Below are 13696 nucleotides of genomic sequence, written 5' to 3' on the forward strand. Positions count from 1 at the left end.
CATTTATATTTTACAGAGTCTGTGTACCCCTGGAAGTTTGTAAATTACTGAAGGGGGTCCAGAGAGATGAATAAAGCATATTTTTGGCTAAACATTTGCTAATGATCTGAGTATACATTTTATATATGTAATAGTTTTAGTTGGTGGTTTTTACTGAATGCTATTACTAAGTTTTACCCCCTTATATATATATATATGCTTATTTTTTTCATCTAAAAGTGACTTTCCTTACATTTGTTCTTAAAAAAATTGAGAATCTAAAATCCTGACAACTACTTTCCAAGTATTACCAAGTATTTTCCAAGGCCAACTTAACTGGCCTTCAGCTAATGGGAACTTTTAAAAAACCAGTGATGAATAAATACATTGAAATAAATAACAGTTGCCATTCCATCATGTATGGCTCAGACTGAATTTGTATTGGTGTGTGGTCAGGAGGGATCGGCTCTTGTCAAAAATACACCACTAGAGGGCAGCAGTGGAATATTGAGCTCTGCCAAGGGCCTAAACCTCCTTGTGCATGTCTCAGTGTCCTTTTTCAGTGCTGTCTTGAAATGTATCCGTATTGTGATATTCATCCTTATTTGCATTGACGTTAATTCCTGCAGCCTATACTCAGCATGCACAAACTGGCATATTTAATATGCACACAGATAATCTGCTCGCATTTACAGTATCTCAGGGGGCGGATGTGTATCTTGGAATAGATCTTGTTTACAAAAAGATTACATCCAGATTAATCTGTTATTGCCAACACATGTGGGCATAAATGTGTGGTAGAACAGCATGTAAAATTTGTAGATCAATTTTTGGCAAATTATATGTTATATTTTTACTTCTCGATCAGCAAGTTCCACACTGCTAGCCTAGAAATCTAGACGCACCCTAGCGGCAGCAAATGCAATTTGCAGCCAGGGTCGTCTAGCAACTCTCCGTTGGCTTGCGAGATGGAAAAATCAAACTCTAGTCAGGCCAATCACATCGTGTATAGAGTCGGTGGGCGGGCTTAACATGATGACAGCAGAGTTGCGACGGTTCTGCATAACAGCGGTCTTTCGAAACGACTTTGGGCCGTGACTCTGGAAGACTTGGAGTTAAGCTTTTCTTTGAGAAAAGAACAAAGAACGACACTGAAGTCATTCTTAAAAAAGGAAGATGTGTTCAGAGTTTTGCCGACAGGATAAAAAGTTTCATCTAACAACTAGCTCCGCTGGTGGGAAAACGCTCTGGTTGGTTGTAGCGCTATCCTATTGCGTGCATAGGGAATTTGAAAGACAACCGTTTATCCCGCCCCTCGGATTGAGCGCTGCCAATGGTGTGTTCCCAGACCCAACATTTTGATGTGGGTCTGGCTTGTCAGGATTCCACACAGCTGCACTTTGTCCATAATCTTTGCACAAGAAAATGTGTTCATTTTGTCACATGGACTCCAAAGCCGGTGTGAAAATAAACTTCTTCCCTCCTGGTATAATTTTGGATGCTGTAGTGTATATCCATTCCAAACTGCTCCATTCTCCCACCTGCATGTTGCTGGATCTAAATCTGCCCTAGAGCTTTCACAGGCTCTCGTCTGGAGGAAAGAGTGACCCACCCTCTTCATTCATCCCAGACTTCTTTTGAAGTATTTGCTTCTGCAAGTCAGTGAGAGAAAAAGACCTGGTCCCTTAGTTTTCCAAGAGACAGACACACGGACATTGGCTCAGCTTGCCCAGACATACAAAAGCTCTCTTCAGTCGTATCTGGGACTGTGTGTTTGTCTGTTTGAATGTTAAAGGTTGTTTGACTCTCCTTTACAGGAAATATATAGCAAGAGTTGAAATAGTTCCTCCAATGGGGTAGCAACCTCAATGTAGTGACCGACCGTGCATGTGGGTGTGAGCAGATGTCTTGTGGGTGTGTTCGTATTTCTGTCCTAACTACTTTTAAGGATAAAATTGGTGAAAATGTCAGCTAAGTCTGAGCAAAAACTTTTAGAATTGCATTTAAAAGCAAAAATGGTTCACAAACCAGGGTTTCCAGAAGATGTATTTTGAATTAAGGATTGGGTTAGGGTAGGATTGGGTATCGTTTGAATTTTAACAATTCCGATTCTGCTCATCGATTCCTAATTTCCCAACATATTTCATTGTAGCTGAATACCATGAACAAAAATCAGCAGGCTAAAGAGCACTTAAAGGGGGGGTGAAATGCTCATTTTCACTCAATCTCCTGTTAATCTTGAGTACCTATAGAGTAGTATTGCATCGTTCATATCTCCAAAAAGTCTTTAGTTTTATTATATTTATAAGTGAAAGATAGACTGTACCGAGTCTTTCCGGAAAAAAACGAGCGGCTGGAGGCGGGCCGTGTGGGCGATGTGCTAAAGCTGTGCTAACGCGCCGAGCTAGTAACGTTAACAACACACAGATACATTTGTTCAACAGTTTTACTCACCGTCCGGTTCCAACGCACGACTGCGGACCTTTGTCATTGTGACTGCTCGATCCTTAAGCATTAGACGATCTGCAAATCCGTGATCTGGGCTTTGTTTATAAAACAATCATCGTCGAAATGCAGGGAAACAGTCTTGCTCAACTTGTTTTTGCCCCGGAAAAACAAACTGCATCCACTATTCCCTTAACGCTGGGTTCTTTGGGAATCTGTGCAGGTTTGTCTTGCCCTGGCAACCAAAAACCCACTTCTTTGGTGACACTGACTTCCCTAAAGCCGAGCAGAGCGCTTAGATGAGGTACTGCTTTCGCTCTCTTGCTCTGGTGTACGAGTGCGCGCGCGCCCGCGATCTTACCGGAGATGGGAGAAGTGCCCTTAGGACCCATATAAGGAAATTCCGTGACATCTGACGTCACACATGCCCATACTCGAAAAAAACTTTCCGAAACTTGTGACAAACCGGAAGGACAATTTTTGGCACAGAAATACTCCTTCAAACGTACAATTTAATTTTTGAAACTTTGTCCATGTTTAGCATGGGAATCCAACTCTTTAACAGTGTAAAAAACTCAGTATGCATGAAATAGCATTTCACCCCCCTTTAAGGAACTTTTGCCTATGGTTTAAAAATATCATAGCGAAAACAACTAGCCTAACTAATAAACATTTCAAACATTATTAAAGAAAAATAAAAACAGTAGTTAAAAAGGAACACATTTTTACTTAGCAATTGCACAAATAAATGCAACTGAACAAAGATACGTTTGAAATAAACAATGTTTTAAGATTTTCAGGTATTCAGGTACAGAAACTGTTATGAAATGTAAAATAACACTTCACTTTATGAATAAAATATAGGCCTAGGCTACATTACAAATATAGTTACAAAAGTTATTCAGTCAAGAACAGAGGGTTAATTTTCTCTGTCTTTTGTTGTTTGATTAACGTTATTATAGAGACAGCAGCAGGAATATCAGGCTGTTGTCACTTTAAGAGCTGCACTGTTCCAATATAATGTTACACATGCATTTTCTTTGTCAACTGTTTATGTTCACTTAAGACATAACCAACTGTGTTTACGAGAATATTTTGACATATTTTTGTGTGTATTTGTCCGTTTAAGTGCAAAAAGATGCGGAAGGAACTCGGTTCATTATAGCGCACCACTATTCAGTATGAGAAGCGACTTTCTGTGCGCACCGGTTTAAATGTGACTGGCAACTCTTAAATTTCTGTTTGGCTTTTCTTACCACCATGCTGATTCACTTTAAAAATCTACATACTTTTGTCATTGAAGGAAATATATATATATGTATGTATATATATATATATATATATATATATATATATATACACACACACACACACCAGTATATATGTGTGTGTGTCCTAGTTATAATACAATAGATGTTATAAGATCCAGCACTCTTCAAGAGAACAATTTTAAAGGCTTCTCCTTTTGTATTCTCTTTCTCAGTGGAATGTTGGCGACACCTATGGTGTTATGTAAAAGCTTTGAGTTTTATAATTCTCCTTTTTTCCCCTGTCACCAGCCACTGCTTACAGTAACACTATAGAGACGAATATGCCTCTCTTGCTCTCTCTGTCTTTTATTCTCCTTCACCCTATCTCTCTTTTCCATCACACATGAGAAGGAATAGCTACAAGTTATGCTCTCCTGGATTTTCTCTCTCTGTTTATGGTTTCCACACTCAGTCAATACTGTCAGTCCTGCTCAATCCATTAAGTTGAACCACCTTATTTTACTTTTTAGAAGGCTGCAGCCAGAGTTCTTTAAAGGAATACAAAATTAAGTCATCATTTACTTACCCTCATGTCATATCAAACCTAAATGATATTTTTTCTTAATTTAAACACAAAAGGAGATTTTTATGTTTTTCTTTTCCATTCAATGAAAGTGAATGGTGACCAGGTGCTATCAAGCTTAAAAAATTCACTATAAAATAATAATAACAGTGTATTAAAACAGTGTAATAAAAATGTATATGACTGGAATATGTGTGCTTTATAAATTACAGTTATGATTCATTATGCGTCATATTTACTATTACTATATATTTATATATGTTATTTATATAGGATATAATCGTACTGTGTAATTACGATTCTGTGTAATGCTCTTTTAAACCATCACACATGTGTCAGCCCTGCTGTGCAACTCTGAGCTAATGGCTTATTCTGTGTCAAACGCTGCAGGGTCTTTCACTCTATATTTTGCTGCTGATGTATGTCTCATCATCTCATCTTCACTGTTGACACTCGAGTTCTGTCATTGTCAGTGATCTGTGCCCTCATGCGACTTCAGGTGGTCGCCTAGTAACAGGCTCATTAGCATCCCTCACTTTATCTATCCCTCATATTTAATGGCTGTTTGAAATGCCACCTGGACTCAGGTATTAAACACAAGCTCATTGCTTGGAGAGTGGAAGGATGTTTGATGGCATGTTGGTTGGGGCGTCACACGACTGAACTGGAAGTCTGTAATGGAGTAATGGATTACACAGCATGAGGTGGAGAATCACATACCAGACATTAGAGAACACACATCACATGGACAGAAATGAGTAGAAATGGCATTATACTGAGACACAGTCCACAGTAGTCATTCAAAGGCCTAAACGACACATTCAGCAGTTGCGGTTCTCCTCCAATGCTGCTACTTTTGGTGATTTAAACAAGTGCAGATCAGGAATGCATCTGTGAAATTCAAATTCAAAACTTCAAGACTTTGTTCAGTTAACTCGCTGTAGATTACATTGGAATATTTGTATTAACTCTCTCCCCGCCAGCGTAAAAAAAAAAAAAAAAAAAAAAAAAAAAAGTTGAACAGTGGAAAAACAGTGAAAACACAGAAAGCCAGAAAATTCAATCAAGTGGCGGGGAAGCGGTGTCTCATAAATGACGGAAAATTCCTTTACCGCAAAAGCAAAAGTAACGTAATTGAAGAGGTCTTTTATATTAAATAATTCCAAGTAACATATTGACAATAAAGCACTACAAAATGACAATAATAATAATTACAGGGTTTATTAGTTAGTTACTTACTTACATTTGCCCAAATATGTTATTTAATGTAGTGTTTAATTGCTTTGCTTTAAGATTATGTAAACCCATGAGGCAAGAAAAACTTAAAAGCATAGCCTATTCATATACAAAACTTCTGGTTACATGACAGTTATTTTAAAGAAATCCATGCAAAAGTTAATATTAGATCATTTTAAAATACAGTGAAGGATGTACCGAATATTCTTCAATTTTATGTAAAACAGAAATATGATGAATATCAGATCATGTGGGCAAAAATAAATGCAAAAAAATAAGCTTTTTTGCATAGTTGTTTTTGACACATGAAAACTGTAACAATGCATCTTACAAGGTAACACAATGAGTTTTTGAGTCCTCGAATTAAGTCCCCACATTAAGTCCTTGAATTTGAGGGTATTGGACCTGGAAAGACCTTGAAACGTCCTTGAATTTGAAGTTAACCAAAGGTGTGGGAACCCTGTAATTATTATTATTATTATTATGATTATTTTAAATGTAGTCAAAAAAAAAAACTGCTTTATTGTCAGTATGCCATTTGGAATTATTTAATAAAAAACTTAAAATGCATTTATGTAAAACTTCCCTAAGAAAAAATATTAATACAAAACTGAATGGGTAATTATATCTTTGGTAAACCAGATTTATTTATTTGTTTACCAATTATATATATGATGCCTAAAACTATGCTACAAACAAAAGTGATCTGTTGTTATTGATTTTATTCCAAGCCAGTAATAAATCTGCACTTATATCGAGTTGAATATCAACTTTTTTGCCATCTAGTTCAAGTTTGGTCCTTGATGGCTTAAGTCACAGTTGTTTTGTGTTCATCTATGTGCGTTTCTTGTCTGTAGTGTCCAGGTCAGGTCTTTTAATGAATCATTGCAGAGGTTTTTATTAGACTAAGCTGACAGAGATAAAATCTGCATTCATTTTGGGCATTTCAGCATTAAATTCAGCTTAGCTGTCAATAAGATGAAGGTATACAGGAGTATACATTTTTAGAGACTTTTTCTGCTCTCTGTTATACTGACACATTAATTGATCATTATTTTAAAATGTCTTTGTCAGCACTAAAATATTTCAGTCGATACATCTCTGGTTGGAACATCTTTTTAAGGTTTTGGGATCTTGGATTCATCACTGGCATTTAAAAATCTCTACTATTTTACTGTCTTTTTCTGTCTAAGGTATCCACCATTTTTTGATGATAATCCTTTTGGCATCTACCAGAAGATTCTGGCCGGAAAGTTGGAGTTTCCACGACATCTGGATTTCTATGTTAAGTGAGTTTGATAAAGAAAACACAACCAAAAAAATGACACATGCCACATTTATAGCATACATAAAACACAACGTCTAGTGAAATCATGTCAGCATAAACAAGAAATATTTTATCTCAAATTTGTATTTGTTTTTTTGTTTAAAAAAAAAACTTACAACCAATTTTAATTTGGTGAAATTAAGCTGAAATAAATTTTTTATTAAAAATGTAAAATTATTAGATGAAAAACTGTAAACTTAAATGAAAATGAGAAAATTACTAAATCATTAAAATGAAAACTTTGAAAACTGAAAAGATTCAAATTATTCAAAATATCAATAAATACTGTAATGGTATATAAATAATGCTAGACTAACACTGGTAAAACAAAAATACAGTAAGTTAAATTTAAAAAGCTAAAATTCAGTTTCATTGCTCCTCCCACATTAAAATATATTAAGTTAAATAAAAATGTATATGTCTTTGAACATCAATAATGACTATTTTAATAACTTTGTAACAAAAACATCTTCAAGTATTTAAATCCATTAATATGGTAGTAGACCACACTTAAAATGTAACAATTGTCATATTATATTCTCTCATAGATACACATAACACATGTCCTCTAATGAACCCATCTAAACTTGTCAACTAAGCACACTGGCAGCTGCAGGAGTGGAGGCATCCTCTAGATTACAGACAGATGGGTCTGTTTACTCCATTACTCAGGGTGCTTTTGAACTTAAGGAGCTCAGGATTCAGCAAACAAGCTGCTGTTTCATCTTGATGTTCAAAAAATACAAAAGTAATCCTTAATGATACAGAACAATATCCTCTCTTAGTTGTATCATCTATCTAAGAACCTCTTCTTCAGCTGTGATCGCGTACAGCCTGTTTAAACATTTCAAAGACTTTTGAAACTGCATTGATTTGGACTTAAAAACGATGGTAAACAATGAAGTCCATTGTTAGAAGAAAAATCCAGGAATGTTTTCCTCAAAAAAAAACATAATTTCTCTCCCACTGAGGAAAGAAAGACATGGATATCTTGGATGGCATTGGGGTGAGTAAATTATTAGGAAATTTTCATTTTGAGGTGAACTAATCCTTTAAGTAAGCTCACGGAAATAGAGACAGACAGTCACTTCAGGCAAAGCAAATCCGTGTTTCCTTTCAACTGACATGTTTACTCTAGTTACAGTTGTGAAAGTAGCCAAACGACATCTCCTGTCACTAAGGGTTTAACAAGCTTGATAAGATAATAGTATCGTGAAGTCAAACACACATGATCACTGGAGAATGAATAACATCTGCCAGGGAGGCTAGAGTGAATGGTAAGGTCATCTGTAACAAGATTGCTCCAGGCGTCTCTCGTGTTGGGTTGAGTGAGAATATCAACGCCACAGCAGTCGACATGCTAATGCGCTCGCCTTCGCAGCTTGAAGCGTGTTGGATCATAGATACAGATTATTTTTGTCAGTGCAAAGATTTTTATGTTTGAAGAAATTGTTTTTATTTTCATAAGCTGATTAAAGCTTTTGCACAATGAATAATCTCTTTAAGATAGTGGTTCTCAAACTTTTCAGGCATTTGTCAAAAAAAAATGCCTCTCTTGTATAGGGACACAAGATATCAGAAAAAAATTAGATATTTTGCTTTTTGTACATTTATTGATATATCGTTTGATGGTGGATATTAGATTCCTTAAATATATTTCCACATGTTTTAATAGAATATAGATTTAAATTTGTCATCATCTAGCATAACATTTTATTCTATTATAATGAAGATTTAACTCTTGAAAAAAAAAAGTACAACAAACATTGCATTTACGAATATTTACATTTACTAGACTCTTTTATCCAAAGTGACTTACAAATGAGTAATACAACAAATGCTTCATCTTAAGCAGGCAATAAATACAAGTGCTTGTAATACAAAGTTCCAGACATTGTTCAGAAGAGTACAAGCAGAATAGTTCAAAGTTTATTAATGTTACATATTGAAACATGCCATAAACTGTTTCTGACCACACACATTCTTAGATCATTTTTTGAAGACTTACATTTATATAGTATTTGTATACTTTTACTTTTATTTAGCAGATTTCAATACTGCTCATTTATAATGCTGTGTTGCCAAAATGTAGTATACAGATCATTTATTTTAGTTTTTTTTATTTCATTTTCTTTTCTTTTTCAGCAAAGTAGTACAATATTAGTATTTAATATTAGCCATTTATCGGTTATCATAACATTACAATAATTATTGGAATCAGCCAGAATTTGAATAAGGAGTCTTCCTAATCTTAATTTCTGCCTTGTGCATCTTAACTTTCCTGTGTGTATTGAATAATTAAATAATGTGCCTTTTTTAACCATAGTGATTCTCATCTTCTGTCTTTGCTTGTCTAGGGACCTAATCAAGAAGTTTCTGGTAATTGACCGGGCAAGAAGGCTTGGAAACATGAAGGTAAGCAAGGTGTTAGTAACAGATATTTTCTATAGTGCTTGTATGGTTGAGCAAGCTATTTCTGCAGGAATCAGCATCTGGGATATTTCCTTTGAGAACATTATTATTTTGATACACTCTTCTTTCTGTCCATATGGACTCTTTATAGTCATATCACATTCAGGTTGAGAATTGAGAATCCATGAATCATCTAACATATTAAACTTTTCCTTGGCCAGTTTTGCATCTTAATAAGCAAATAATAAGACCTTGATTGATTCCTGCGAGATTTTTCTCCCAAAGGCCACAGTTGGCCACATGTTTCCCATTTGTGAAAAGGAGGTTGCCTATCTGCCTAGAGGGGATGAGATGAGGCTCTGGAGAAACTCCCTGGACACTCACAGAGTGATTCTGACACCGGGAAACTCTCCCACCATACCTCCCTTCCAACCCCCATCAGTCGAGGTGGAAAGAGAGGAAAGAACTGCAGACAGAGTCCTTGTGCAAAATGTTTCTGCATCTCCAGCTTGAGTAATTCAAACAGTTGCGGTTTAATGGCGGTTACTTTTCTAAATCGTCCTTTGAGAGGAAATAATTCAATAACTGGCGCCAGATGAGGTGGCAGCAGTGCGCCAGGGCTGTCACACCTAATGTGATGCATATCGTGACGGTGATGTCATGGGAAGTGTGTGAATGGTTGCGTCATTTTCCCATTAACAACAGTTAATGCTGTTATTATAATTCTCTGCATGTGAGGAACGAGCTGTGCTGAAATGAATATCTCTCTGTTTGTTTTTGTTTTTTTAGATTTAATAAATTGTGATTTATTCAGATTTACTTTTTGTTGTCAATGCCTATTCAGAGTAGGAGACAAAGATGGCAAATTTTTGAAGAAATGTCACATAGGGCGGACTTATCAGGCTAGATGTTTCTATTGTTAATTTAGCTTTCTTTCTTTCTTTCTTTCTTTCTTTCTTTCTTTCTTTCTTTCTTTCTTTCTTTCTTTCTATCTCTCACTCTATTCTCCTCCTTATGAGAGTTTAAGAGCCGGCAGCCCAATCACAGCTGTGTTTGCACTGTTTCCACAGCAAGGCCAGGTCCTGCTGGCAGCGCTCATTCACAAGTGCAGATATCTGTTATTCCACTTGAGTGGATGTCTATCTCTCATAGTCCCACAGTGCAATGCGTGGCCCAAATTCTGAGGTTTCTAGAAGACTTTGCATTGTTGCCCCACTTTTCTTTTCCTCTCTAAGAAACTAAAAAGACAACACGGTGGCTGAAAAGACTGTTTGGTATAAAATGGATTCAAATGAAGAGTGAAATGTTCAATGTCAGATCTAAAAGTGTTAATAGATATATTATTCATTGTAGCACATTTAAGGTTTTTATTCTTGTCACAGTTTTAACTGTGATGGTTTGTCTCAAAATGTAAGACATTATTCTACAGGGTGGGCCATTTATATGGATACACCGTAATAACATGGGAATGGTTGGTGATATTAAAGTCCTGTTTGTGGCACATTAGTATATGTGAGGGGGCAAACTCCTCAAGATGGGTGGTGACCATGACATATACTAATGTGCCACAAACAGGACTTTAATATCACCAACCATTCCCATGTTATTACGGTGTATCCATATAAATGGCCCACCCTGTACTTTAATGTTCATTTAGTTATAGTAATCCATCACATTATTGTGTATTATTTTTGTCTTCTTCCAGAATGGGGCTGATGATGTGAAAAAGCACAGATGGTTTAAGTCAGTAGACTGGGAGTCTGTGCCGTGTAGAAAACTTAAGGTAAGCACCTCAGTTCTGTCGTATAGAGTTTTAGGATATGCCCTGTTATTAAAGATTAATTTAATACCACTAATCATTTTTGTAAGATTTCCAAGCCATTGCTGGCCACATTAGTGTCAACGCCTCTTTAAAAAGTCATTTTACTTGCTTTATTGTTAGAATTACAAAGCCAGAATATTCCCCAAGGTTTACTGGACATAGTTTCCCAGAAGGCCTTGCTAGCTGGATAATGGGAAGTACAGTATACACTACCAATAGTCAATTATGCTTACCAAGGCTGCATTTATTTTATCAAAAATGAAGTAAAAACTGTAATATTGTGAAATAATATTACTATTTAATAGAACTGTTTTCTATTTTAATATATTATGTAATTTATTCCTGTTACGACAAAGCAGAATTTTCAGCACTCATTAATCCAGTCTTCAGTGTTACGTTTTTCGGAATCATTCTTAGACCCAATTCCGATTTTCTTTTTTTTTTCTCCCATGTGGCAAAGATGACCCAGGAACGTGTAAACAGAAAAAAAATAACACATGGATTCTGATATTCTCAGGTCGGTTTCAGACATCATTCAAATGTGGAAAAAATCTGATATGAATCGGATATTTGCGTTTGTGTCTACCATGTAATCGGACAGATTGGATATTCCCCTGTCAATGCGAGTCGTACGTAATTGAAAAAGTGACGGTGGCGAGTTGACGGTGGTCAACTCAGGTGGACACCAACTGTGATCACATGACTCTTTTTCAGTGGGTTTAGGGTTCAGTGGGTTTATCAAAAACCCAACGTTTTGATGATCTGGTATCATTTTGTCTGCGTCCATTAGCCTAAGCTTTTCCGGGTCAGTATGTCTACCTTGGGTTGTTTTGCCAAGTGTAAAGCATAAATGCAGATATCGGATATGGGTCACTTTTAAAAGAGGATGTAAGCTGGTCGTCAAAAAAAAAAAAAAAAAAAAAACGGATATTGTCAATAAATGGTGCACAAGAAACACATTATTATTATTATTATTATTATTATTACTGTCGATGTTAAAATGGTTGTGCTGCTTAATATTTTTGTGGAAACTGATACATTTGATCAGTTTAATGCATCCTTGTTTATTACAATTAGTCATTTCTTTTCTTTATTTCTTTTTTTTGTTCAGTAACCCCAAACGTTTGAATGCTAATGTATATTTAGCTGTATCTGAAGCTTTGTTAATGAGTTTCTCTCTCCTTCCTGTGACAGCCACCCATAGTTCCAAAGGTATCTCATGAGGGTGACACATCTAACTTTGACACCTATCCAGAGGATGAGTGGAAGAAGGACACACCTGTACCAGCTAAGGATCTGGAAATTTTCAAGAACTTCTGAAAGGATATTCTTTTTAATGACACAAACGACAGGACTTGGTAGAAGATAATAAATTGGAGCTAAAGGTTTAACTTAGCCATTCAGGGGACATTAAAAGGTCATAGTTGCATTATTATAGGTATGTCTTCCCTGCTTGTCCCTGAGTCCTGCACACTTGAGAAACAGAAATAGACTTCTTATGATCACCATTATTGGCATCATAATTATCATCAAACGAATAAGGAGGAAACAGTTTATCACTTCAGCATCTACTAAGTGATGAATAACATCATTCTTCACTGTCTGAGTCTCTTTATATTATGCAAAATATCATTTAAATTAGCAATAATAACAAGGTTCTGTTCAAGGTCCCTTTTGCGGGATCTATCCTATTCTAGACAATGTCCTTTTTCACACCGGACACTTGAACAGGCACATAATCAAGCAGCAGTCTAACTGCGACACGCTTTTACTATCACAGCTTTTCAACTGCGTAACAAAACTGCCAGTCTATACTAAAAATAAATAAGTAAATAAACAGTCAAATTTTGTGGTTACTATGATCAATATTTCCGTTAATAACGGCCATACATTTTAAAATGGTAATTTTTTTTATTCAATAAAAATGATTACAAAAATGTATAGTCTGAAACGTAATTTACATGAGGTTGTGGGCCGCATCCAAATAGTCATTAATCTACACATCAGAACCCAAACTGCTTAAGTCTCCTGAATTCAGTCATATTTACTGAACAGAAAGTGCTGCTTGTGTCTATTTTATTTTTTATTTTATTTATTTTTCCTTCCCACAATAGGTGAATAGTTTGCCTCCGGTATTCTATTTGAAAACTATAATCTTTTCATATGAATCATGGAAGCCCATTTCCAACACATTAGGGAAAATGCTTTGGTAAATCTTAATTTTGACATAATTGAACTATGACAAAAATTCAAAATTATGTTTATATAAGTTAAAAAAGACATTTTGTCATAATTATGACTTTGTATCTCAATTTTGACTGTTATAATAAGAGAGATGAAAATTCACTGACTTTATCGTTTTTATTTCAATTTTGACTAAGATTATTTCTTTTTATCTCATGACTTATGTCATTTGATTTATCTAAATTTCGACTTTATCTCATTACTGTTTGATAATTTTGACTTTTTGTAATCATTTCTACTTTATCTCTTTGTTTTTTTTTTGTTTTTTTGTGGTGGGGAAAAAAACGTGTTCTGTGTGAACGGCCCCAAGTATCCAAAGAGCTTTTGAACACATTTCTGCCAGGATGTCATACTGAGAATAGCAGGTAAAATAGAGGTACAGTAGCACTTACCTAATC

General features: G+C 35.5%; 1 protein-coding gene across 2 annotated transcripts in view; it reads left to right on the plus strand.

Annotated features, from left to right (window-relative positions):
* The window catches only part of prkx (protein kinase X-linked), a 47501-nt gene that overhangs the window by 32714 nt on the left and 1091 nt on the right, over window positions 1–13696 (plus strand). For both annotated transcript variants that reach the window (XM_081361802.1, XM_081361803.1), the window contains 4 exons: window positions 6687–6782; window positions 9178–9235; window positions 10938–11015; window positions 12249–13696. The exon at window positions 12249–13696 is cut by the window's right edge. In XM_081361802.1, coding sequence (XP_081217928.1) covers window positions 6687–6782; window positions 9178–9235; window positions 10938–11015; window positions 12249–12374 — 358 coding nt within the window. In that variant the 3' untranslated portion in view covers window positions 12375–13696. The remainder of the gene's footprint in view (window positions 1–6686; window positions 6783–9177; window positions 9236–10937; window positions 11016–12248) is intronic.

Source organism: Scardinius erythrophthalmus (assembly GCF_964197995.2).
Source record: "Scardinius erythrophthalmus genome assembly, chromosome: 3".
In the NCBI taxonomy this organism is placed as follows: domain Eukaryota; kingdom Metazoa; phylum Chordata; class Actinopteri; order Cypriniformes; family Leuciscidae; genus Scardinius; species Scardinius erythrophthalmus.